This window comes from Orbicella franksi, chromosome 14 (assembly GCF_964199315.1).
Source record: "Orbicella franksi chromosome 14, jaOrbFran1.1, whole genome shotgun sequence".
In the NCBI taxonomy this organism is placed as follows: Eukaryota; Metazoa; Cnidaria; class Anthozoa; order Scleractinia; family Merulinidae; genus Orbicella; species Orbicella franksi.
Genome location: NC_138158.1, coordinates 19835171 through 19861461, shown reverse-complemented (window position 1 = coordinate 19861461; position 26291 = coordinate 19835171). Strand labels below are relative to the sequence as shown.

General features: G+C 37.8%; 1 protein-coding gene across 1 annotated transcript; it reads left to right on the top strand.

The window, feature by feature from the left end:
* Positions 1–49: 49 nt before the first annotated feature.
* Positions 50–26291, top strand: LOC145467062 (importin-13-like). Its single transcript, XM_081450577.1, has 31 exons — positions 50–2147; positions 3754–3879; positions 4397–4455; positions 4888–4996; positions 6012–6107; positions 6631–6684; positions 7113–7185; positions 7563–7621; positions 8046–8203; positions 9823–9907; positions 10384–10506; positions 10936–11016; positions 11586–11666; positions 11836–11893; positions 12388–12437; positions 12920–13015; positions 13974–14118; positions 15674–15858; positions 16706–16732; positions 17372–17506; positions 18057–18158; positions 18667–18744; positions 19504–19641; positions 21679–21775; positions 22256–22308; positions 22725–22791; positions 23256–23314; positions 23730–23819; positions 24097–24198; positions 24515–24594; positions 25059–26291. Exons 1-31 carry the CDS (start codon positions 2097–2099, stop codon positions 25147–25149), a joined length of 2808 nt encoding a protein of 935 aa, XP_081306703.1. The 5' UTR covers positions 50–2096; the 3' UTR covers positions 25150–26291.

Sequence of the window (26291 nt, the reverse complement as noted above, 5' to 3'; positions counted from 1 at the left end):
GCATAGTGGTTTTATAACCTTGAAAGATTAAATTTATCAGAGTGAAAAAAGTCAGGTTTTACAAAATTACAAAATTTGTATCATTTTGATTTTTCAATCAACAAATTGTGACTACTAGTATTGCTGAGTTTGTAATCCATGAGTTTTATTCCTACCCACATTTAAGTTACGCTGTGAGGTTTTCAGCAGTCGAATGAAATAATTTCTTACCTGCAGGCTGCAAAATTATTTCTGTATCATAATCATGTTTAATTCTAATAATTCTCATATTTTTAATTTTGGCAGTGCATTATTTACATGATCCATTACTAATAAAAATGATCCTCAAAAAGATCACTTGATTGGTAGCGATACCATAAGATGAATAATACACTGTAGCTACTTGTGGTTCTTAAAGGAAACTAATTTTGTCTACTCTACTGCTAAAAATACATACAGAAGTCTTTATGGCTGCTGTTTAATGGCAAAATGGTTAGAATGTGTGTTTATTACTAGTTTACCATGTTTTATTTAACTTGGAAGATCTTGCTTAGAGTGTTTCCTTTGTGTACATTGTATTCTTTACATAATGAATTTAATGTTTTCAAATGATGTTTTTTTCATGATGTTTCCAATTTGTGGCTTTCACACTTGCACTACTTTGTACTACTACTAACATTATTTTGTTTGTGAGCGTCCTTAGTTAAAAATGTAATGCATGTTACACATTGAAATGCATGTTACGCATTACTCACGTGTACCAAGGGTTGGTCTAAATGCGCCTTCCAAAAATAGTATGTATCTCACAGAACTTAAACCAAATTTCACCGGTCTTGGCAGATTGGATTTGGTTTTTGTAATGCTCTCTTGTGATCATGGTATATTTTTTAAAACTAAGGAAGTCTCAGACTCAGAGAAGGGATATTTGATTTGAAAACTCTCAGAAAGTTTCAAATACATTAGTTACTGTGTCAGCTTTAATGATCAAATTTGAATGCTTGGTGGCTCCCGTTTTACATTTAGTAACTTTCACCCTCTCTTCTGTTCTTTACATTTTGTGGCAAATTTAACCCCATCACTTGCCTGCCATACAAAACGCAACTTCTTTCAAATATGGTTTTGGTTGTTAATTGAGCAATGTTTCACTTGGACAACCTTCTGATATAGTTTTGCTATAACACTCTACTGTTCAAGGTGTTTTAAATACCCCATAACAGGTTTTTTTTCCCCTAAACCAGTCTCTGGTTTTCAATTTTTGAACCTCCTACTGTTTACAAACAACCCAGGAAGTACATGAACGCCCACTTGTTCCAATGGGGAAGTTGGTCTCCCACTGACTTGGACATACTAAAACCTGGCACCATTGCTGTCATTTTTGTACGTAAGGCAAGTAGCCAAGTTTGTTAAAAATGTCAGGTTTTAAAACTCTGATAAATCTGGTATGTGACAGCTTTGAGCGTTGTTAATCTCACCTGATGGAGAAACCCCCCAAGCACAGGTAAAAGCAGGTAAAAGTAATGTAACTGGTTCATTTTATGGGTGTGGCACATTCTGTAAATACAGAATTATGTTGACTATGTGATCTCTGCATATAAACATTAACCAGAGATCCATCAAAACCCCACAAGGATTTGATATAGCAGATTAGAGAAAATCAGCCCCTTCATTAAATGATTTTGCCATGACAAACCTAGTAGCACCCTCCCCTCCCCTATTACTACCTACCTCAGAATCCATGCTTTTTTCAAACATTGCAGTGTTCTTGCAGCATAACGAAACTGGATGTACAAAATTGCGATTTTCAGGTGTTCGCAATACAATTCTCCCGACAACCCGGTAAAATTTGTCCTGATAGTCAGCTGATGACTGTTTCAAGCGGAGTTGCAGTACTGCAGAGGACTGGTAACTAAACTATTTTGAGCCTCCCAATTGCATAGGTCATCGGTAATATTCATGAAAGGATGCGTCACGGTATTTGCGCATAGAGATCAAAGATGGCGGCGGAAGTTTGACAGGTCGAGTTCAAAGTGATTAAGAGCGATTAAAGAGAGCATGTTATCATGGAGTATGGATAAAAAATAAACCACATCAAAGATTCTGCTGTAGAGTAAAGGAAGATGAACTTCGGCGAAGAGGAACTTCAGGCGTTACTGTTTCAATGCGAACAGGCAAGTTTACGAGCTTACGTATCGTAGCGGATTTAGATTTTAGAAATTGCGATCGAACGCGGAATAGACAAGATTAGAAGTTTTCAAACTCAATCTGTTTGGAATGTAAGCTTACTCATTTTCTGCGCGTAAATCTTGGTGTTGTTAACGATAAGAATATCTCCACAAATATAAAATCAAAAATATTTTATTATGCTCTGACTGCAGGAAATTAGTTTATTTTTATCCGCAAATAAAAGTTGATATCTGCAGATAGTTTTCAAAATGCCCCTTTCTCTTCTCTCTGCTTTCTTTGACAGTGACATTTGTGCAAAGCTAATTCAAGCCTGAATTTTTTTTCCAGGCTTTAATTTCACAACTGCTTGAAGTGTGTTCATAACTGCGATGGTCATTTGTGTGTTTTCACAGCTCTCTCCACAGTTCAAATATATGATCTTTCATATATTCAATTGCATTATCTACTGTGGCTTAATTTTCAGTAGACCCATACCATTACATAGCCAAAAAATACCCTCAACTTATTACTTCTTTGCAACCACAGTACAATTCTTTTTCTTTTTCGAAAGTTCAAATACATTTTTCTTGGTGGTTTTAGGGAGAAGGTAAATTGGACATGTACATTATCAGAGGGTCTTTTTCAGCACCAACAATATGAAAAACGGGTTTTTTTCCCCCCACATTTCAATTTTTCATACATTTCACACCCATCTGAAAGATGAATGTAATGTTCAGCATGTTGCGAGTGTGGGAAAAAAATTTTGAGTCCCGGATGGGATTCAAACCCATGATCTCAGACATACACTGTACTGCTTGGGTGTTCTTACCACTGAGCTACAGAGAAACTCATTTTCAGCTAGGCCATTTTTCCTGAATTCAGCTATCTTTATGTAATATATCAAACACAAAAGACCGTGTTTGACCACATTTCCAAACACTGAGAATAGGGTTGAAAATACTACACGTAGCGGAGTATATTTGATGAACTTCGAGGTGTTTGGAAATGTGGTCAAACACTGTCTTGAGAGTTTGACATATCTTCTCAATCGAACTAAAACTGAGGAGAAAGTGGAGAAATAAAATCGTAAAAATCTATGCCAATTAAGATCAGATATCCAAACACCTTCACAGTCATGATTTCCTTTGATTAAACTTGATGAATATTATTAATGAGTTTGAGAAATTCATATACATGTACAGTAGCAACCCTGTTAATCCACTCACCAATAGGCCACAAAAATCTGGCCATATTAATGGGGTTGCAGTATTAATAGGGTGGCCGTATTAAAGGGGTTCTTTAAATACAAAAATGACTGACTGAGCTTTTGGTTTGGGCCAGAATAAAGTGGCCACGATAACAAGGTGGCCATATTAATGGGATAGCTGTAAGGTGGGTTTTCACTGTACTTTACATTTTGAACTATTTTTGCAAGTTTTACCTAGTACACATAATTATGGCTTAGAGAACATCAGTTTAGATTCACAAATAATAAGATTTCTTGATGATAAAAGGTCTAATAATTACGTTTGAAATATTTAGGAATAATTTACACTTGATGTGCATGTTATGTCTGGCATTCGTTGGATGTACTTTTATTATTACCTGCAGGCATTATTTACACTGTATAGTGGACAGGATCATGCAAACAGAGACACCGCTCACAAATGGTTACTGGTCACACAGAAATCACAACATGCTTGGCAACTGTGTTGGCGACTCATGCAAAGTGACAAGGTGTGAATTGTTATAGCAAACTTAGATTTTTAATAGCCTATTTTAGAAATAAACATAATAAAATCCTCTTTTGAGTGTATTTATTGGTGCTCAATGTACTTACAGACATTGAAAAAATAGTTAAAAAGCTTACAAAATAAACATATTGAACTTACACTTGCTACAAAACAAGACAAGCCTTTTTTTGAAAAACTAAGGCATATAAATAGATGATCATCTTATAAATTTTAGTACCAAAAATAAAACTTAGAATTAAAAAAAAGTAGACTAAAGTGACATCGACATTCAATGCTACAGGTGGCCCATCAGGCCAGCACTCATGTCTGGTGTTCGTTGGATGAAATGACTTGGCCTATTTCTACACCCCCCCTGGATAGGATACTATATCGCCCAGCATTAAATTTGCCAGAACCCTTCTATACATGATGTATATCCGGTTGTAGAGAAGGTGGCAAATGAATATTTTTCAAAGACAAATGTGCCTTCATAAATGTCTCTTTTCTCTTTTTTTTTTAAGCCTCCTGAAATTCAGTTTTTTGGTGCTTCAATGCTTCACTTCAAGATTTCTAAGAACTGGTAAGTGTATTTAAATTAATATTTTCTTAAGTTGTTTCTCTTAGTTTAACAAAATAGACCCAAGTATTTAAACAGTTAGAAATCTTGTATCTTTTATAAGTACATGTAGTCCTCTATTAATAACAAATGTGCTTGAAAGTTTCATCTCTATAGCAACTCTAACCCACATTGAAACCCCTTGACCACCTGGTTCTCGTTCAATGTACATGAAGTAAAGCCCTCAAAAATAGTAAGCAAATCTAAGGAAACAGGCTTTAACCTGAGACCGCTGCAGGGTTACAATATTGAAAGTCGGTGAGGCTTGGGGTAGCATATGACTGTTGTGCAGAATGTCAGAGGTCATAGGTTTGGTTCCTACTGGAAGAAACAGCAGAAGTAGCTTCTGTTCTTGATGGCTTAATATCCTTCTAATAACGTCTTGCTGAAATACAGGAATGAGCTACAAGAAGAACACTACAATGATCTACGGTCAGAACTGTTCAAGCACATCTTCATGCTTTCATCTGGGCCAAGAATTGTTCTGACAAGACTTTGCGTTGCAGTAAGTATTTCAGAAAAATTATTTGTTCATTGAACCCTCACTAAATGGAATCTTTGTGTAAGTAGATAAAGCATTCATGGTCTTTTTCTGTCTTCTCTCTGTGAGTCAAAATACATTTAGTGCGCACTAAGGGAGTTTATTCCTGTTTGTGATGCAACTAGAAGTAATGCTACTTCCCCTCTATGGGATGCTAGTCTGTTGCAGTTATTTATTACACGACTTACATGTAAATTCCCTGCAAAAGAACAGGTCATACCATTGACAAAGAAGAAATGTTGCCACGAGCATGGGACAAAAAAAAAAGAAGAAAAATTGAGTCCCTGACAGGATTCAAATCCATGAGCTGCCAGATACCCATATGGCACTTTAACCACTGGAGAAGCACGATGGCCTCATGGTTAGTGCTCTCATCTTCGGATTGAGTGGTCAAGGTTTGAGCCCTGGCAAGGAACATTGTGTTGTGTTCTTGGGCAAGACACTTTACACTCACAGTGCCTATCTCCACTGATACCCTCTCTCCATGGGTACCGACAAATGTAATGCTGGGGGGTAACCCTGCGATGGAGTAGCATCCAATCCATGGGGGGAGTAGTAATACTCCTAGATGCTTCATGCTATAGAAACCAGGCTAAGCTCTGGCCTGATGGGCCACTTGGCTCATATGCAGACTTTACCTTACTCTAACCACTGAACTACAGAGAGACTCTTCGTTCGCTAGGTCATTGTAGGTCATTGTACTAACATCCTGCTAAGTGCTAGTATCAGCAATGTAGAGAGCGTCATATGTGTGATAAATGAAAGACGGTAAATTTGCAGCTCAGTGAATAAATGGTAAAGAAGAAATGTTGCCATGAGTGTGGGACGAAGAAAAAAAATCTGAGTCCCCATAAGGATGTCATACCATTATTAATCTGATGATTATTTCTTAAATGTGCACCACCTGGAGTCCATCATTTTAATTCCTGTGTTAGGAAGCTATTGTGGCAAAATTGTTTTGAATCTTTCTTTGCTACAGCTTGTTTCATTTGCTCTCCACTCCATGCCAGAACATTGGTCAAATGCAGTAAGTGACATCATAAACACACTCCAGAATGCAAGAAACTCATCACAGGTAAATTCCTGTTACAATAATTTGTTAACTAGTGTACATGGTACAAATAAAATGTTCTTGTACACCACTGGTAACCATGCCAGGGTGACTGTCACAACCTGACCTTAATTGCAAACATTATCAGCAAAACAGTATACAGGCACTGAAAATTTTCAAAATGATACAAATGGCAAGGTTTGTACATACAGACTAATAAACAAATGTTTTTTAAAAGTACCAGTTAATGTATAAAATTGGAGTGGGTGGGTGGGAAAGATGAGGTGAGGTCACATGACCTATTCCCAAGCCCCAGTGGTGCATGAGAAAAACATTTAATTTTTCCACTTACACTGTATTTCATTTCAATCAGCCAGCAAATCTTTACACTTATTCATACATGCACCAAGTTATAAATATATTGGGTATTTTAAAATTAAAATTCTCTTTGTCATAGAACTGAGGTTTGTTTTAAAAGTTAAATTTTTAAACTACATGTACAGTACTGTACAAATGAACATGAAGTCTTGTCTTTACTTCTTTCCAGAATGGTGTTTGGCCTATGGTCATGCTTGAGGTCCTTACTGTGCTGCCAGAGGAGGTTTGTGCTTGAAAAAAAAATTATTGTTTTCATTGATAAAGTTAAACAGATTCTCTATTGTTGCATGGAATTTACCTGCCAGAGCTCTTTACATGCGGAATGTACACTTTTTTATTTTATACCATGGATGTGACTAGCCTTTCCCAGCTTATATTTTGTTTAGTCCCATTATAAGCAATACAAACAGTGAAAGATCATAATTTATATGACAAATGTAAATACACAAGATTATCTCCAGGAAGTGCAAAATATTAGGGAAAAATTTTACAAGGAGAGTGAAAATTTGTAAGCTTTGCAAAGTTCATATGGTATTTTGATATTATTATTTAATTAAAGAAACATACATACACATGCATGTGTTTAAAAGCAATGTTCATGAAATATGTATATTGTATATCATGTGTAAGCTGTACGATTGCTTTTAACAGTTTCATTCAGAAGAGTTTGTCCCAGGAAGAAAGATAACTCTGAGAGGGGAACTGCAGGCTGGAGTCTCACAAGGTATACATTTGTAGTGACTGTTATGTTTTATTATTTATTGGTTTAAAAAGGCCAGAATTTCTCTTTATGAAATTTTCTGCTACAGTTATTTATGTTTTTTATCCAGGGTTGATAGTACTTAATAAGCTTTGATGTCAAAACCACCAAACAGTTTCTTTACATTTGTAGAAACCCAGTCAATCAATTTAGTTCTGTATTTGTATGTATGCAGTGGTGCAGCAATGCCCTGTAGCTTCAATTCTTAAAGAAAGATGAGAGGAAAATTAGTTTTGAATTTTCCAATGTTTACATGTACTGCAATTTTCATTTGGTTTCATTCATATTCTTGGTTAATTTGCTTATTTGCTATTTTTTTTTTTTTTTTTGGCTTTCTGCAGTTCTTCAAGTAATTCACCAGAATGTGTCATCATCACAGCCAGTACAAGTGCGACAACAGGTACTGTCAGTTACAAATGATGTTACATGTAATTGCAGCAGATTTGCTGCTAAGCTTGAATTGGACCAAAGTGTCCCATAATTTCAGTCTGAGAACTTGATCTTGATTTTTGTCTGTGGACTAGGAGCAATTCTGTTCCAACGCCCTTTAGATGGGATACTAGTCATCATAGGGCTGCATATATCCCCAGCATTATCGTTGCTGGTACCATCTTAACCATCTGGAGGGGAGTGAGGCACTGTAAGAGTAGTGACCTGTTGAAAAACACTATGCAATGCAATGAGGGCACCTGGAACAAGATGCTTTCTCCTGTGTAGCCATCCCACCCCCACCCCCCCCCCTCCCCTTCCCCAGGGAGAAAGGAAGGCTGGTACAATTCTTGTTGTTTTGTAGTGTTGACATTATTTCTTTTAACACTTCCAAGGCACTGAAATGTTTGATTAGCTGGGTGCAGTTTGGAGTAACAATCACTGAGGTTGATGATGTCTTACCTCAGGTGTTTGAGTCAGTTCTCAATCCTGAGTTATTTGACACAAGTGTGGACTTGATGGTCGAGGTCGCCACTCATCCATCTGGAATAAAGTAAGGAATTCTTGTCATCAGTTCTCGAGGTGCCAGTAGGCACATAAGGAATTCTTGTACTTGAAAAAAAAAAAAAAAGAAAAGAAAGAAAGAAACTACACATGATTAAAAAATGTTGTTTTTTGGGCTCTTCAGAGTAGTACTAGTAATTAGAAAATTACACTTTCCTAACAGTTTTGTTAGTATGTTACATGAATGCTAACAGCCTGATTTAAGGTCATTCCTCACATTTACATTGCGCATCCTTACTGCGCATAATTTAGGGGGTCATTGGCGTGCGCTTGTGCACGCGAACATAGAAAACATGACGGATTTGCCTTGATATTGAGCTCTGTCAGTTGAAAAATGGCTCTAGCTCACCAACAAGCATGGGCACCCCAATTTTTTTTCCAATCGTTGTAATCAACTAATCATAAGCTTTGCGTGAGAAAAGACTGATCTAATTTCTATTGCTGAAAATTGAATAAATAAGAAAAATAGCAAATACATTGTGGTCTTTTCTATTTTGCAGTCGGTAACCACGTCAAGAAATTTGGTTCAAATTTTTAATCAAGGATTTAGCTTTCTGTCTGAATCAAACTTAAACGTTTATTTGTGGTCCGACACAATCTATTGACTGTAGTTTAATACGTGTTCTTATGAGTCCGGGCTTGTAAAGATGTTACAATTACTGGGAATGCATTCTTATAATAAGCATTAAATAATGCAAAAATGGGGCATTTTCAATGCCTCACTGCTCCTTAATGAGCATGGGCACCCCCCTTTTTTATTTCAAAATTGAAGTTATCATATGACAAATATTCAGTGGACAAAGTTTGAACAAAAATCTATTGTCACTTTTATTTCAGAGGAATTACCTTAAATCAAACTGTTCGAAGGAAAAAAAAGCTACTGACTGTACTCAACCCATAACCCCACTAGTTAGCACTTTGGCAGGTCCCTCAGTTACATGTATGTATTAGCAAACTTGTGAGAAGCACATCTTGCCTGAGAACACTGCTCGATTACAGCATTTTCTCAGTTAAAATACTGCCACAAAGAGCCGCAGCCTTACAATGTATGTTGCAGTCAGCTCATTTAGATACATATATGTGTGTATTCACGTCAGGGTTCCAAGTCTTGGACCAAGGTGTTTTAGCTGTTTGCTTAGTGCGTGCATTTTTTCTTGCATAGTGCTCTTCTTAGAGGTTGTTCCCTACCCTAACTCCCTCTTGTTCAACTGTTATTGGTAGCTGGTTTTACTTGGCGTACTGACCACTGCTGCATTAATAGTCATGTTTAACATCAATTAGTATATTCTCAGCTCCGACTATTGCATTTCTAGCTCTCTGATTGGCTCAAAAACTCCGACTATGAGCCATTAGTCGGAGTTTTACCTTATATGGAAAACAGTGCGCCAAGTTTAAAAATTTTCCGCTCTGTAAAATTGTTGAAATAAAAATCGGCGGCAAAAACCCGATTAAGAATATACTAAAACAATTATTCCATTCGACCTTGTTGGATATGAAGTGATCATAACCAACTCGCGCTACGCGCTCGTTGGTTATTTATCACTTCATATCCAACGCGGTTTCATGGAATAATTGTTAATTAGTACCTTGTGTATTTTAATTTGTAAGGTATCCCAGTTACATGTGGAAATTTGTCTCCAGTGTATTGAGGCTTGGTGAGACATTGAGGTCTGCATTACAATCAGGAGACACGGTGAGTATATAATCTGTTTTAGGGCTTGAACTACAGTGTATTCTAACTTGTTTCTTTGGTACCTCTGAGATGATTTCCAGGGGTTTCATTAAGGGCCAGGCACTGGGCAAATTGACCAGCTTTGAGGATGATTTTGCCTGCCGGGTTTGACCATCTAGAGGAAAGTTCTTGTTACAACGAAGTTCAGTTCAAAACGTTTTTCCTGCCTGTGAAAACCAATTTCCCTCCTGCTGAAAAATAATGTCAATGAAAACTTCTGGATTCCCCCCTTCCCATTTACTCCTTGTACTTGCTGGTGATATTGCATTTTAACATTAAGTTATTTTAAATTTTAAAAATGTTTCCCATATTTTTCCCTCCTGATCCAAATGTACTGTATGCATACTAGATACAACTGTACATTTCAATTTCCATTCTGCTGGGGTTTTTGTAACTAGCAATATTACTTGTTTGGAATTTGTTTTGAATTGTGACAGGACGCATCAAGAGGTTTATGCCGAGTCATGGTCTCATTAACTGAGACACATCTTAAATTGTTGCTGTCAGCTGACACGGGAGAAAGAGAATTACAAGGATTTACACTTGTTCAGTTGTTACTGGTGAGGATGGAAAGAGTTGTTAAATTTCTAAAGATAAAGAAGTCATGACCACAAGCCAAACTTGATGGAATGATGACTAACTGAATGAACAAACAATGACACAAGTGAATAAACAAACTTGTTGAGGAATTACTGACTAATTGACTGACAGATGGACAGATGGACGGACAGACACAAACAGATGTACAGACAGATGGACTGATTGATGGACAGACATGAACATGACTAACAGACTTGAACTCCCCAATTTTTCAATTTTTCTTTCCTTGGAGGTTTGAAATAATCTGGATGAGAGCAAATTTATATATTAATTTTGTACTGTCCCTTCATTGTCCATATTAGAGAGGTTTGACTATAATTTATAACATGTAGTTTCTGTTACATGATTGACACAGCAATAAAGTTGTTTGGTTATTTGTTTGTTTGTAGGAGTGCACAGGTGCACCAGGCTGGTATCCTGTGGATGAGCAATGCAGTGAAATAACATTCAACTTTTGGTATACTTTACAGGTGGGCTCTGCTGTTTGTTTTACCCTGTGTCACAGAGAATCGGGGTAGATTTAGATGGGGAGAGGTGGATTGGGTGGGGTGGATTGGCTCCCCTCTTTTGGAGAAGCGAAAAAAATAAAAAAAAGTTGAAAAATATTGTGAACATGGCAGAAATAAGGCAAACATTCTGGATGGATGTCTCATTCTGGTGTAACAGTTTTCAGTTACATGTAGGTTCCAATAGGCAATTTGCATGATGGTGTCATTTGACTACAACTACCAGAATCCTTCACTTTTGTTATTTAAACCTCATTGGGGCTTCAAAATTTAAATGCCGGTAATAAAGAAAAAAAACGAAAGGAATTCTGGTTGTTGTAGTCAAATGATGATATCATTCTTGAAAATCTGCTATTCTCAAATTGCAATCCATTGATTCTGCAACCTCAAAGTACCACCCATACCCCCTCTTGAAAAATCCTCAATCCACCCCTGGGAATCCACTTTTCTCTTATTTCTTTTTGTGGCCTTTTGAGGGTTATCTTAATTTAATGTGAGATTAAATTAATTATTGAACCGGTTTGAAACTTCAGGATGATATAAGTAGTGAAGAACCAAGTGCTATGGAGAAACACAAGGCTATGTATGGTCCTGTCTTCTTATCTCTATGTCAGGTATTGTTGAACATGTAATTTATGCTTCTTACACATTATGTGTATATAGTTCATATAAACAAAATTTACAACAATTATTTGTAATAAATTAAATGATTATGTGTTAAACACCCCTTAAGTAGGTAAGACAAAGTGGACTTCAAAACATCTAGTTATCCTTTCACTGTAGGTGTTCATGAGGAAGGTGCAGTATCCACCGGAAAATGTTTGGCAGGGATTTTCTACAGGTGAGAAATGAATTAAAGAGATTTTGAACTTTGCTTACTTTTTTTTGTAAATCGTTTTACGCATTGTAATTCAGCGTCAGTAAAGCTTGTTAGCTTTGCATGTTAAATTGTCCATTTCAAATCATGTGGTGCCTCAGTCTTGAATACGTTCCCTGTATTGTTTTAGAAATGATGCTTTCCTGTACAGGTGAAAAAGGCTGAATTTGAAACATGCACATGAGCAAAATAACATTGAACAACAAACAACAAAGTGGCAAACTATTATTCCAAGACTGGGCAAAGCTTTTATTTTCTAAAGAGACTGTTGGTTTGCATTGGTGGCCAAGTAAAACAAGTTAGACCGTAGCCATTTATCAATTTGAAGTTGATAGAGGTAAATTAACAGCCGTAGGGAGTTTCTTAAGCTGATGTTTTGAGTGCTAGCCCTTTCACAAAGCATATTATTTCAAGTGTTCATGTATTATCTGATTGGGTTTTTGTCTCCCTAACTTAAGATGAGAAAGAACAGTTTCGATGCTACCGTCAGGACATAGCTGACACTGTGGTGGGTATACATGAACCTGATGCATTGGTTTAATGATAATATCGTTGTTCTCACAAGAGATTAGGAAGTAACAAGCCCATCGTTGATAGTGGTAAAAGGATAATCATGTTCATGCACTGATTATTGAAACAATATTCACTTCTGAAATGTTACCTGTTTACAAGAACTTCATTTTAATTGGCACATACTGTATGACGCAGGTAGCCTCTGAATGTGTCATGTCAGTTAAACCATGATAGAGGACCTGCATGTGGCTTCCTCTCTAAATATTGTAATTTATTTAATGTGCCTCAGTAAATATAGCTCAGGTGTTGCGCTTAAGATCAAAATAACCTTCTCCATTTTTTTCCCCTGTTTGCGTAACATTTTAATGATTAATGTATGTAAGAAGAAGAAGAGGAGGACAAAGAAGTAAATTTTTAATTTCTCTCAGAAATGATGGAGTATTGGTGATGTTATTTCTCTATTTGATTTTTCTTCAGATGTATGTCTACTGTTTACTGAGAGCTCATTGTTTACAACAACTGTATCACATGCTGTCGACATTGTTATCTGGAGAAACAGAACCTACCTGGCAGGTGTGTTCAAAGGCGTGTACTTTTGGGAGCAATTCTGTCATTGTGCAGTTAAACATTGTGGCTGTAATGAGTCATGTAAATCGAAGACAAGTGTCGTGTCAGCAAGTTCTGGTCACTATAGAAGCGTGAGTTACTCTCAGGAGACTTGGGAGCTAGGCCATGGACTTGTAAGATCATTGAGACATTTTAACAATGATCTTAACAATCTAATGTTTAATTTATTATGTAATAAATAAATGAGCATCACTGTTTGATCAGTTTTGTTATTGTGAGGTGAAGTTGACCACAGTTAAGGCTGTAATCTACCTGTACACTGTAATTGACAGGTTCGCCTTGAACAAATTGTGCATTTTGATTGGCTTGTTAAAACAGATGGACACAGAACATTGTTAAAAAAATGACATGACTTCATCAATAAGCAATTTGCAAGATGGCCTTATTTTTTTCTCATGCTAATTGGCATAATAATATTATGACATTTTATGTTATTTAAACCCCAGTGTGGTTCGAAAATTTGAATTTAATAAAGGAGAAACGAGATGAATTCTGGTACAGTTGTAGTCAAAGGGCGACATCATGTGAGTGTGCTATCAGCATTGGCATGCCATTTGTTACTGTAATTATTAACATACTCCACTCACAGAAGGGATTGGAATTTCCTTGGGGGGGGGGGGGGGGCTCTCTAAGACCAAAACATTTAAAGAAATGTATCAAACTCAACTGGAATTTCCCGAGGGGATTGGGGGGTCTTCCATGGGGTGGGAGGGTCTTCCATACCTCCCCCTTCCATGGGGGAGGTATGGATATTTTCTGGAATTACACATTATTAAACAATATGTGGCTGAATTATTTTGGTTTCAAAGCTACTTACAATATTAATAGCAGTCCAGTTTGGCTATTGGTTGCAGTTAACAGATGTTGCCATGTCATGCCTCATTTCGGGATGTTTTTGTTTCAGTCATTAGATGCTACTCTGTATTTAATTCAATCTGTTGCTGAATATGTTGAACCAAATGAAGAAAGTTTCATCCCTGCTATTCTTTCCTTGTTACCAAGACTACCTGCTCACTCGTATGTCTCTCAGACGGCACTGCTGATGGTCGGTATGTGTGTGTAAGGTATATTTACAATAATTACGGCCTCGGTAAATACCACTGTAGGCATTTGTGTTTTCCCATTCACTAAGATTAAGTCTCCATACAAGCCCAGTGGCCCATCAGCCTGGCGCTTATCTCCTTGTTCTATGGCATGAAGCGACTAGGAGTATTTCTACTCCCCCCTGGATGGGATGCTAGTCTATCACAGGGTTACTGCCAGCATTAAATTTGCCGGTACCCATTTAATTGTATACACCTGGGCGGAGAGAGGCACTGTTAGAGTTAAGTGTCTTGCCCAAGAACACAACACAATGTCTTCAGCTTGGGCTCAAACCCAGACCCCTTGATCCAGAGACAAGTGCACTAACCATGAAGCCACCGTGCCTTCCACATACACTTCCCATCAATCAATCAATCAATCAATCAATAACTTTATTAATGTGTCAGACACCTCTCAAAATTTCATTCATTTTCATTTCATTTTATTTATTTATTCCATTCTAAAATTACAAAGATAAATATAAAGTAAACAAGTAAGAGGAGAAATGGAAAAGGGCAAAAGTATAGCAAGCTAATTAGATGCCCTTGTTTAATTGACAATAATAATTAGGGTAAAAAAGTGTTAGCCCAGTTTTGGCAGAGTGCAGTTGTGGGCAGTAATTTTGTTAAACTATATACCTGCCAGCTATTATATGACCACTTATTGATGAAAAACCGTCTAATTACACCTTATCTCTGGTATCTGAGCAACGTAACTACGTTACTCGAAGTGCATCCCTACAACACTTAAATCCAGGTTTCTCCAGAATAAATATAAGGAAATTTTGCCCCACTGTTATTGGATGTTACTATTGGAATGACCTTCCTTTATCTATACGTAACTTAGCGACTAGAAAACGTTTTAAAAAAGCACTCTTCCAGCACTTTTGCTCAGTATTAATTAATTCATACCTCTTCCTCTATGTTAAGTTACCTTTTTTACCCTAATTATTATTGTCAATTAAACAAGGGCATCTAATTAGCTTGCTATACTTTTGCCCTTTTCCATTTCTCCTCTTACTTGTTTACTTTATATTTATCTTTGTAATTTTAGAATGGAATAAATAAATAAAATGAAATGAAAATGAATGAAATTTTGAGAGGCGTCTGACATCTTGTCTGTGCGTCACATAATCACCTTGAAAAAGCAACTGAAAAAAGAGGGCTAGGTCCTTTGCAGTCCTACCCCAGACAAATTTTTGTTGTCTGAGGTGTTGCAGTGAAATGAGTTTTTTGCTGTAAAATTTGTGCCGTTTTTGTTCATTGACCTTCCTACTTACTGATCCAGCTTTGGCAGCTTTCGAGTATGCATTGCATGGTATGGTACACTTAAAAATAAGTACTGGAAGAACTGGGAGAAGTTACTTAATACTACCTGATATTTAACGATAATTCCTTGGGCCTATACAGCGTAAAGGGAAAGAGGTTGACAGGTGGGTTGAGGGGGGGAGAACTGGGGGTCTGTAAAAGTGCAGTGTACAGTGCTGTATTTTGTAACATTTGGAATCTTACATCCTGGCAGGCGCTTACTCTGAATGGCTCAAGTGTCATCCTGATCACCTCCGTTCTGTTCTTCCTGTTTTGCTGGGAGGCTTATCTCAAGAACATCTCGCATCGGCTTCTACCCAGGCCCTGCGTGGCATTTGTGAAGAGTGTGTCCAGGATTTGGAGCCTGGTGCCTTGATGGAAATTCTGTCACACTGTCAGGTGATCAATTGATAACAGAAAGTGGATTGGCGCAACCAAGTAGATAATTGTGCCCACGTATTTCTATACTTCGTGCCTTTTTTCTGCCTTTTCTAGCCTTGTTTACCTTCTCGGTCTCTGCTAGCTTCCTTCCCCTCTTCTTTCATTACATTCTTTCTTGTACGTTTTAAAATCTTCAGAAAAATTGAGCAAGAGTTTTCGTACAGGAGTACATTTATTACGGACGTTCAATTCTTAATTGCGATAATTCATAAGTGACTGGTGATTTCTAAAGAGTCCCAACGTAAAAACGTATTAAGTGATTATAAAATTTGCTTCACATCTGTGTTTATGGTTGTAGTCATGGCGTTTGTATGTAATATATGAAACACGAAAGACCGTGTTTGACCACATTTCCAAACACCGAGAAGAGAGTTGAAAATACGACGCGCAGCGGAGTATTTTTGACGAACTTCGATGTGTTTGAAAATGTGGTCAAACACTGTCTTGATTGTTTGATAAATCTCCTCAATCGGAACCAAAACTAAGGAGAAAACGGAGAAATAAAATCGTAAAAATCCGTGCTAATTAAGATCAGATATCCGAACACTGTCACGTTCATGATTTCCTTTCTTTAAACATCATGAATTATTAATGAGTTTGAGAAGCAAAATTCAGACACTAACGTTGCAGAAGGGTTGGTAAAGTTGCACTGATTTATGAACATTGTGGCTGCAGTTTGAATTGGGGAAACTGCTTCTTTCTTTGCTTGCTACAGAACAATCTTAAATTTGTGTTTTTGTAGAGAAGTAAGCCAGTTTTGTCTTATTAATGAAGGTTGACGAGTTCATTTTTCCTGCTTTCTTAGGCTGCTCTATCAGGCGCTAGTATGAAGGTGAGTCTGTGATTTTTTTCTTCTTGCTTCAAACCACTAGTCCTATAAAACCAATAGTGAAATAAGAAAATTTCAAGTGTCATCAGGCAGTTGGAAACGCTTGAGTCCTGGTTAAGGCCATTGTGAAATATTTGTGGTGGGGCACTTTGTTCTAACAGTGCCTCCCCCCCCACCCCCAGTAGTATGGGGCAATAAATCAAAATGCCGGAGGGTGGCCTGCGATGGGCTAGCATCCAATCCGGGGTGGGAGGAGAAGCAATACTCCTTTTCCCTTTATGCTACAGAAATCAGGTTTAAGCGCTTACTCTGATGCAGAGAATTAGAACGGACTTATCTTTCCAGCTTACACGTACATCTATCTCAGCAATGTTTGTGCAATATTCGTGAAGGCGTTGAAAGTGTTTTTTCTATATACGTGACTATATCAGCAATATTGATTTTATACATTTCGCGGGTAACAGTAAAATATAAAACTTTAAGGTAAAAAGCCGTTAAAATTATAATTCTAAACGTTTTATGATGAAACGATTGATGATAGTATGAAACGTATGATGATGATCAAACAGATCGAAAACGTTTAGACTCATAATTTTAACAGCTTTTTGCCTTAAAGTTTTATAATATTGATTTTATCTCCAGGAGCGAGAACGTATCCGTTGTGTTGAGTGTATTGGACATGTGTTATCTGTACAAGACACTGCTGGCGCATTGGAACAAGTGAAAGCGATATTCAATCCGTATGTGGAAGGCTTTGCTCGGCTGGTCCAGCAACAGGTAATGTTAACCTCCGTGGTTGACGGTTTGTTAACCTTTTTTGCTCAGTACAAACGTACCAAACGATTAAGTTGAACAGTCGGGGCTATATTTTTAAGATAGAGTCCACACTACGCTGAAGAAATTTGAAAACACAGCTTTTTTTCTACGGTTAGGCCAACCGTCCACACTAATCTGTCACTAAAACGGAGCGTTTCGAAAACGTTCTTCAAACCGGAGAAATTTGAAAACACTGGCTTTGCGTTTTTCGTGTGAACGGAAAACATTTAGAAAAACTGAGCTATTCGAAAACGATGGGGTCAAGAGAATCATGTGATTTCGCTGCCAGAATTTTCCGCAAATACAAATCCAAAATGGCCGGTGATTGTTGCGTTTTCAAATGGAGGTACTGACGTACTGTTTACTGACGGAACATGCTGGGTATATGCAGACCTCAGTTGTTTGATCCTCCAATTGTTTTGAGATGTTGTGCACTTCTTCGTGGACTTGATTGAGCGTTTGTGGTAGTTCTTCTTTTTTTGATAGTTTTATTTTTTTTTCCTCCTTCCAGCCTGCTCCAGAAATGAAAGCTAATCTTCAGTTTCATTTGCGGATCTTTGTGGTGTTGTTCAAATGTTTGGATCCTGACAATGTTGAGAATCAACCTCACCCTGTGAGTATGTGTTCATCGTTGGTAAAGGCTGGTTCACACTAGCGACATAACGACATAAACATAACGATACAAGAAGGACGTTATGTCAAGTTTTTAGTGTGAATATGCCGACATAACGACAAAATAGCGACAAAACAGCATGAACATAACGACATAAGGAAAACAAACTGACATTTTCGTTATGTCGATGTTCACATTATTGACATAACAGATTATGTCATTATGTCGTTATGTCGCTGGTGTGAACCAGGCCTAATTGCTTCAAGAGATTTGAACATGTGCTATGACGAACCAACTAACTGTTTTCCCTGAAATTTTTTAAATGAAATTTGAGCGTTTCTTAATTCTGGACTTTGAGAGTCTTGAATTGAAATAGTCAATCAGCTAGTATGAAAGAAAACGACACTGCGAGTTAATTAAATATTTGAATTGTAATGTCAAGTATTTTTTTGTTCAGATATGGTAAGTGAAAGCTACTTTTTTATCTCAATTATCTTGTGGTTTGTAGGCTGCAGTTATACTGAATGATATTCTACCATCATTGAAGTCCATGACGCACTGGATACAAGATAACGATATACAACAAGTAAGCATAACTCCAGGCTGGGTGGGGAGGGAGGGTCTCCCATATGGAAGAGATAGGGTGGGTGGGGAGGGTGGTTCTCCCATACGAAAGAGATAGGGTGGGTGGGGAGGGATGGTCTCTCACATGAAAGAAATAGGGTGGGTGGGGAGGGGTCTCTCATCTGAAGAGATAGGGTGAGCGTCGTACCTTTTAGAGGTTAATTACAACTTCTGGTTTGCTTTGTGTGTGTAAACGTAAAAAGACTTCTGTTAGAGGTATCCCAGTTCATTTTAGGGTGTTAAGGCGAAAAAAAAAAACATATCAGGAATTACGTGCCACTGTAAAATCATGATACCTCTTCGAGGGAAAAAACTCGAGGTTCGTCCACAAGCCAAAATTACCTTACAAGAATATCAGAGATAAGGACTGTTGCCTACAGCTACTAAGTTGACTTGGTCTACAGACAAAAAAGTATGGAAGAATGATAGATCTAGAATTACTGTTCAGTAAATTGTTTGTCAGATGCACGTATTTTTTGTTTGCAAACTGAATATTTCGGAACTCTAATTTTTTGTTAATCACTTGTCGTCAAATTTCCTTTCAAATTCTGTGTTCGCTCAATATTTGACCTATTTCAAAGTTACTTCCACTGCTATGAAATCTTTCATACTGTTCATACAATATTTGCAGAGGCAAATCAGCGTTTCGTTAGTGCTTGGCTCAAACTTAAGGGAGTTTAATCATTTAACTTTATTTTTGTTTTGTTTCTCGTTTTGGTAGCAATTCTGTCTTTGTCTGGAGAGAGCGATAGGCACCATAAGAGATCACATGGGTAGTCTTGTGTCAGGACTGTGTGAACTGCTGGTCGGTTATTTCTCTGTTTTGCCAAGCAGTGGCTTACTGGATGTGGCTTCTACGGTAGGGAGAATTTTTATTGGTAGTATTCTACTTGAACACTAATGCAAATGCTGCAATCTGATTGGCTGAGTGACCGTAGACTATCAGCGATTAGTAGAACTCTACTGGTATACTAATACAAATGCTGCAATCTGATTGGTTGAGCTACTCGTATACCATCAGGCATTAGTAGAATTCTACTAGTATACTAATGTAAATGCTGCAATCTGATTGGCTGAGCTACTCATATACTATTAACCATTAGTAGGTCTTCTTCTGTTATATGCAAAGCAATACCACTATGCTTGCAAAACAATGCAAAAGAAACAAGATACTTCTGAATTCATATCCAAATTTATTATCCAGCTTGAAATAGACAAATGACTTGACGTTGCCCTTTCCCCCAGCAATATACATTTGTACAAAGCTAGAGAGACATATTGCTTGTGATATTTATTGTCGTAAACATTATGTACTATTTTTTTTAAAGAATATTATCAGTTGTAACGCCCATCTTTTTTTGCACTACTTTTGTAATTTGTTGCAATGCTGTAATATGTTTGTATCAATAAAATAAAATATTAAAATAAAATAAAAAATCATCCATTAGTAGAATTCTACTAGTATACTAATGCAAATGCTGCAATCTGATTGGTTGCGTGACCGTACACTATCAGCGATTAGTAGAACTCTTCTGGTATACTAATGCAAATGCTGTAATCTAATTAGCTGAGCTACTCGTATACTATCAGTCATTGGTGTGCAGTGGCTGGAGGTGTTCTGCGAAATCGCGACGTTTTCTTGTTTTCGCGAAGGTACGGAACAACATTTAGATACAAATGGATAACTAAATCCTTGAGAAAACTAAAAGAAGGACATTCACGGTTTCATTTCTTAAAAACTAGAAAAAAAATTGAAAAAACTGAAGAGCGCGCGTACACAACAGGAAACTCCAGACGACAATTCAGTCCGCGCGATTTTTCTTAAGCATAAAGTTAAATACAATGTACTTAAACAATTGGAAATGGTTAGCTGAAGAAAATCTTAGTAAGAATTCTACTAAAACAATTAGATTATTCGCTCTCGATTTCTATGAGGGGATAGTTGATTCGGCCTTCGGCCTCACCAACTATCACTGCATAGAAATATCGAGCTCGTAATCTAGTTGGTAAATATTGTTAAGTGTAATTTAATAGCTATATTTTGGTGAGTGGATGGTTTGAGTAAACGGAGAGGAAAAATCGTTTGAAATTTCGATAGTGAAATAATTATACCTTTATTAAAAGCAAATAACGGAGTAAATGTCTAAGCGAAATTGATGGCCTTCAGGTTTTGATCCTGTTTGGGGAGTTGAAATGCGTAAACCTAAAGGCTGGTTTTCACTCGAGCATAAGCTTAAGTACAAACATAAGCATAAGCACAAGTGAAAACAGCCACGACATAAACATAAGCATAAGCAGAAACATAAGAAGAACGAACCCACTTATTTGTCTTGTGCAGTTTTCACTAGTAACGCGCTCGACATAAGCATAAGCATAAGCACAAGAAAAACAGAACTGTTCGTTCTTCTTGTGCCAATGCTTATGCTTATGTCGAGCGCGTTACTAATGAAAACTGCACAAGACAAATAAGTGAGTTTGTTCTTCTTATGTTTCTGGTTATGCTTATGTTTATGTCGCGGCTGTTTTCGCTTGTGCTTTTTATTGATATGCTCTAGTGAAAACCAGCCTTAAAGATTACAGACTGAAAAGAGCGGTCTGAGTTCTACCGCTTACCGAGCTTACTGTGTAGTACATTTTCACAAGACAATTGACTCTCACAGTTTGTCACTCCAAACAGAGGTACAGATGGGTACCAACGAACTATTAAGGAAAGTTAACAAAATTCTGGGTGCTAACTCTGCGATGAACTAGCATCCCATCCAGGGGGAAGTAGTAATATCCTTAGCCGATTCATGCCACAAAAACTGTAGTTAATAGTTCTAGTATGGATGAATTATCTCTCTTCTCTGATGTCTCGGAATGGAGATGACTTAAACCTGTTTAACTCTTGCTTCAGTTGACAGGAATGTACGGAATGGTTGATGAGCATTACCACACAGTACTGTTAGTATTTCAAAGAATCACCACATCGACATTGCAGCTTTTACAGAATAGTAAGTATACATGGGTACCTTGCTCTTAGCTTCTTAGCAGAAATTCGATTGTCCCGTACGTAACGTAATCTTTCTTCGATGACATTGCGTGACAAATCGACTGCCCACTGTTAAAAGTTTCGGATGACCTCTGCAGAGAAAGTAATGTAGCTACAAGAGTTTGGAATATTCAAATATGTTTTTTTTACCTTGGAAAGACTGTCATTTTGCTTTAACTTGAACACTTCAGTATCATGTTTTATGCTTAAAGACTAGTGTGAAGCATAAAGTAGTTTTGAACACCGATAACACACCTCCGGTCGTAACCTCCTTGTTATATCCCCCGATTATAAACCCCGGTTATAAACCCCCTGAGGTTCCCTTACCAAGATCTGAAACCCAAGGACTTATATGAGATGTGCGGCATTTCAAACCAGTTCCTTTGCTGATCAGATACTCGTTCTTTACTAATTTTTGTTTATTTTTATTTTTGTCCAACAGACTTGCGTGATTATCCAGACATTCTTCAGTCGTTCATGCAGTTTGTTAGTAGGGTAAGCGTCAAGAAACTAAAATGTAAATACGACTACAATAGGCTTTCTGGTTAGTGCCTAACTCTAGAGGAACCTTGGGACTGACACGTACACACGCACGCACGCACCCAATGACGTTATCACGCGTGTAAAGCTTTCATGCTCGAGGAATCACTCGCGGGAACCTCCACTTTAGCTCGCTTAACTTATCCTTCCAGCTCTCCCCCACTACTCCCGCCACCTTGATTTTGAACAGTTCTTGCCATTAAATATTTCTCAGAAGATTTGGAAGAAGAGTAGAGATCGGGATGGCCGCTTCTCTGGCTTACATTCTTGATGCTAAATTTCCGTTGAATCGACAAAAGCCTCAAAACAACAGTTTCCTGAGATTGCTCTTTTTGCGGAGCTATTTAGTAACAGCAACATTTGTTTTACAGGGCCTAAAAAGTAACCCTAAACTGTTATTTGATGGAGAAAGCCATCACGTCAGCATATTTCAATGCGGTAAGGAACTATCAGAGAACATTTCTAGTCACCACCACAACCTACTCTGTGAACTGCATTTGTTGTTTTCTCGTGTTGAATAAATGCTGACTAATCGGTCAGTCAAAAGCGTTGAATTTTTCCCGCGCTTGAGATTTGTCATATTTTCCCGCGCTTGGCACTCGTTGTGTGTTTTCCCGCGCCCGTTGAGTGTGTTCCAGCGCTTGGCATTTGTTACATGTATTTGTTCCACACCTGGCACTTGTGTTCTTTTGCTTATTTGCACACGCTTGACTTTCTGTGAAAAGCCCAAATAACTCTTTCCTGCCTTGAGAAATACTGCTTTTTCCTTAATATTCTCTCTAATTTGGTGTGGGAGCGAGGATAGGGAGGGAATAAATCAAATTCATACTGCTTATTTTTGTTCGTTTTTCTTATAGTTGATTGTTTGATGGGTGGTTAAACTAATTGACTTGTTTTGGCAGGTCTAGCAGTCCTTGACGTACAAGAAAGTCACACTGTTAGAGCTGCCTGCACTTTCTTTGTAAGTAACGTAGCAGAAAAAGAAACAGCGAGGGTTAAACGTTACAACTGTTTATGATTTGAACATTTAAAGTTCCTTTATTCCATCCCTTCCAAAAGTCACCAAAAGGCCATCAAATGTCCGTGAAAAGAGCGAACGAACGAATGAACGAGCGGACGGACGGACGGACAAACGAGCGAACGAAAAAGCAAAGAAACAAGCAAACAACTGTATTTATTTTTTTTTTTCACCTTTTTTACGTAAATAAATACATTCGTAAATGTAACTTTTTGTACATGAAAAACGTCCGTGAAATAGCACAAGCTTGCGGCAAAGTAGAAAGCTACATCTATTTTTTAAACTCAATAGTTGTGAAAATAAAGACCCAAAATATTCACCAGCAATTGAAATGGCAAACTACAACTTTTTTTTCCAGTCCACGTTCATTACTGCTTGTGACAGCCAAGAAGCAGCGAAGAATACCTTGTCAGAGTATGGTCCTTACCTTGTTAGTCAAGTTGTCAAGGTAAGTAGATTCCAATGATTGTTGTTGCTTTGCCAGAAAGTAAATGGTTGCCGAAGATAATTCGGGGTCTTCAGAAGATCATCAGAAACGACCCGATGACTATCAGAGATTTCCGAAGTTGACCCGAAGAAATCCGAGTATGATCTGTACACCGAAAATCACCCGAAGTATTTGTTTTGGTATTGAGGTAGCCGAGATCCATAATCTGTTCTCAGTCATTTTTTTTCCATTTTCTCTCATTTCTTTTTTTGATCACATTCTTTATGTTTTTGTTCAGGGAATAGCCGGTGGAGTACCTCGTCAATGTACAGATTACATGGCGGAGATTCTGTTCGCGTTAAACAGACACAACGTGACGCTATTGTCACGCTGGATGCAGGTACGCGTACGAGTGGAAAGACTTGGGCTCGTCACGCAAACGTTTCTCCTCTGGGTGCGTGACGGGAAATAATGGCCAAGTGTAGAAAGGCCTGGGTCTGACTGGGGTCATTGTGTTGTGTTGTTGGGCAAGACACTTCACCCTCACAGTGCCCCTCTCCACCCAGGTGTTAAAATGGGTACTAGCCAAATGTCTGGCCAAGCTAACGAAATGCTGGGGGTGGGGGAGAGTAGCCTGTGACGGATTTACAGGGGGAGTAGCTAGTAGCTTTTTGTGTAATAATATCATCCTCTTACAAGCGTGTTTCTGTTGACAGGACGTCATGCAAGTAGAAGGGTTTCCATCCAGCCTTGTCACCTTATCTCATAAACAACAATTCACCAGTGCTGTGCTTAGGTGAGAGTAAAACTGATCTATGAAATTATTGTTTTGTATGAAGTTCCTTTTTTTGCATTTAACCAGAAAACCCTGAAATTCTACGAATATCCCATAAGCAGAGACCTCCCTTAGGGCCAGGGTTGTCCATTAGCAAAACTTTTAAATAAAAAACCGACCCCCATTTATGATATGCTTTTCTAGTAATGAAATTGTTCACAAGTATGTTTTATAAATTGCATTAACAAAGGAGAAGGAACTTATAGATTTTGGTAGAAATGGGTTAAATAAATGAGAAAACGAAAAGATAAGAGTTTCGAAAAGGATCTTAAAGTCTTCCTTTGAAGTGGCTTATTTGCTAGAGATGTTGCACATTACTTGCAAAAAATTTAGTAAACGTCCGAAATTTTTTGCAAGTAAGGAATTACTAGTAAGAGCGTGGTTTAAGGAGATGAAATCATTGACAATGATGTTTCATTGAACAGGGCGAGGGCTCATCGCAGACGAGTCAAAGACTCCGTGAAAGAGTTTTCCTTGCAGTGTCGAGGACTTTACGGAACGGTTTATGCCAGTTAACCAGTGGGCCACGTGTGAGCATGCTCAGAAAACTGTTCAAAACACCTTTGCTGCGTGCGGGCTCAAAGAAATAATGTTGAGTGCGCATGACCGAGATGGCATTCTTTCTCTTATACTGAGGATTTAATAAGGCAAGGAGCGGTGCTCCGTGCGATGAACAGTAGGCGAATGTAGAATTGTATTTATTGAATTGTTACATTGTAGTAGTGTTCCAGGCCACACTTAAGGTCACACCTAGGTAATGTTCTAATCAAATTAGTGTCAAACCATGTTAACGTGCTGGATCACGCCAGTGTCACGTCGTGTGAAGCCAAACAAGTGTTACGCTAGTGTCACGCCTTATCAAAGAGGTTAGGCCAGGCTTGTTTTGGTGATTCTTGTCTGCTTTTTTAATTACGATTTTCTAATTTAAGATTAATGCAACAGTAAAATATTTGCTAAATCACGAAATTTAAACTACATAACAAGGAACTTCGTATAATTATGCACAGCGTTTTCTTACATGTAAACTTAATTTAAATCAGTCGGCAAAACCGAGAAATGAGTTTGCGAACCTTTTTAGTTTTTGATTGCAATATAACCCTAATACTAATACTAAACGATGGTTTAGCCTTTTTTTGTCCAGTTGAGAATAATTACAATAGGAAAAGTGTTTCTTTCGTCTTCTGAAGCTTGTCACATGAAGCTCGGTCTCTCTTGGATAGGCTGCTGTCCTGTTATTTACCCAGTTTTGGTAAAACCGGGAAATTTAACCCCGCGAGAGCGAGCCTGAGACTGGAGCGAGAGGCTCTTTGTCTCGCCCCAATCTTTACCCGTTCCAAACCCTCTCCCCATGCCTCAAGATAATTTCGAGAGGGACTGGAACCGCCCATCCTGTTACTAGCATACCGTGACAGTTTGAATAATCCATTTAACTATTTACTTCAGTATCAAGACGGAAAGGTCATTTTTCAAAGTTTGCGAATGATGTGTATTCATTACGAATGCTCTATAACTTATGCTACCTGCGTTTTGTATTGTTTTTAAATTGATTGTAGAATTTGTAATATGTGTGACAGCGTGACCTTGATAAGAACAAGATTGTAAGTTAAGAGAGAGTGTTATTTAAGATAAAATAAAATAAATATGGACACCTAGAGAAA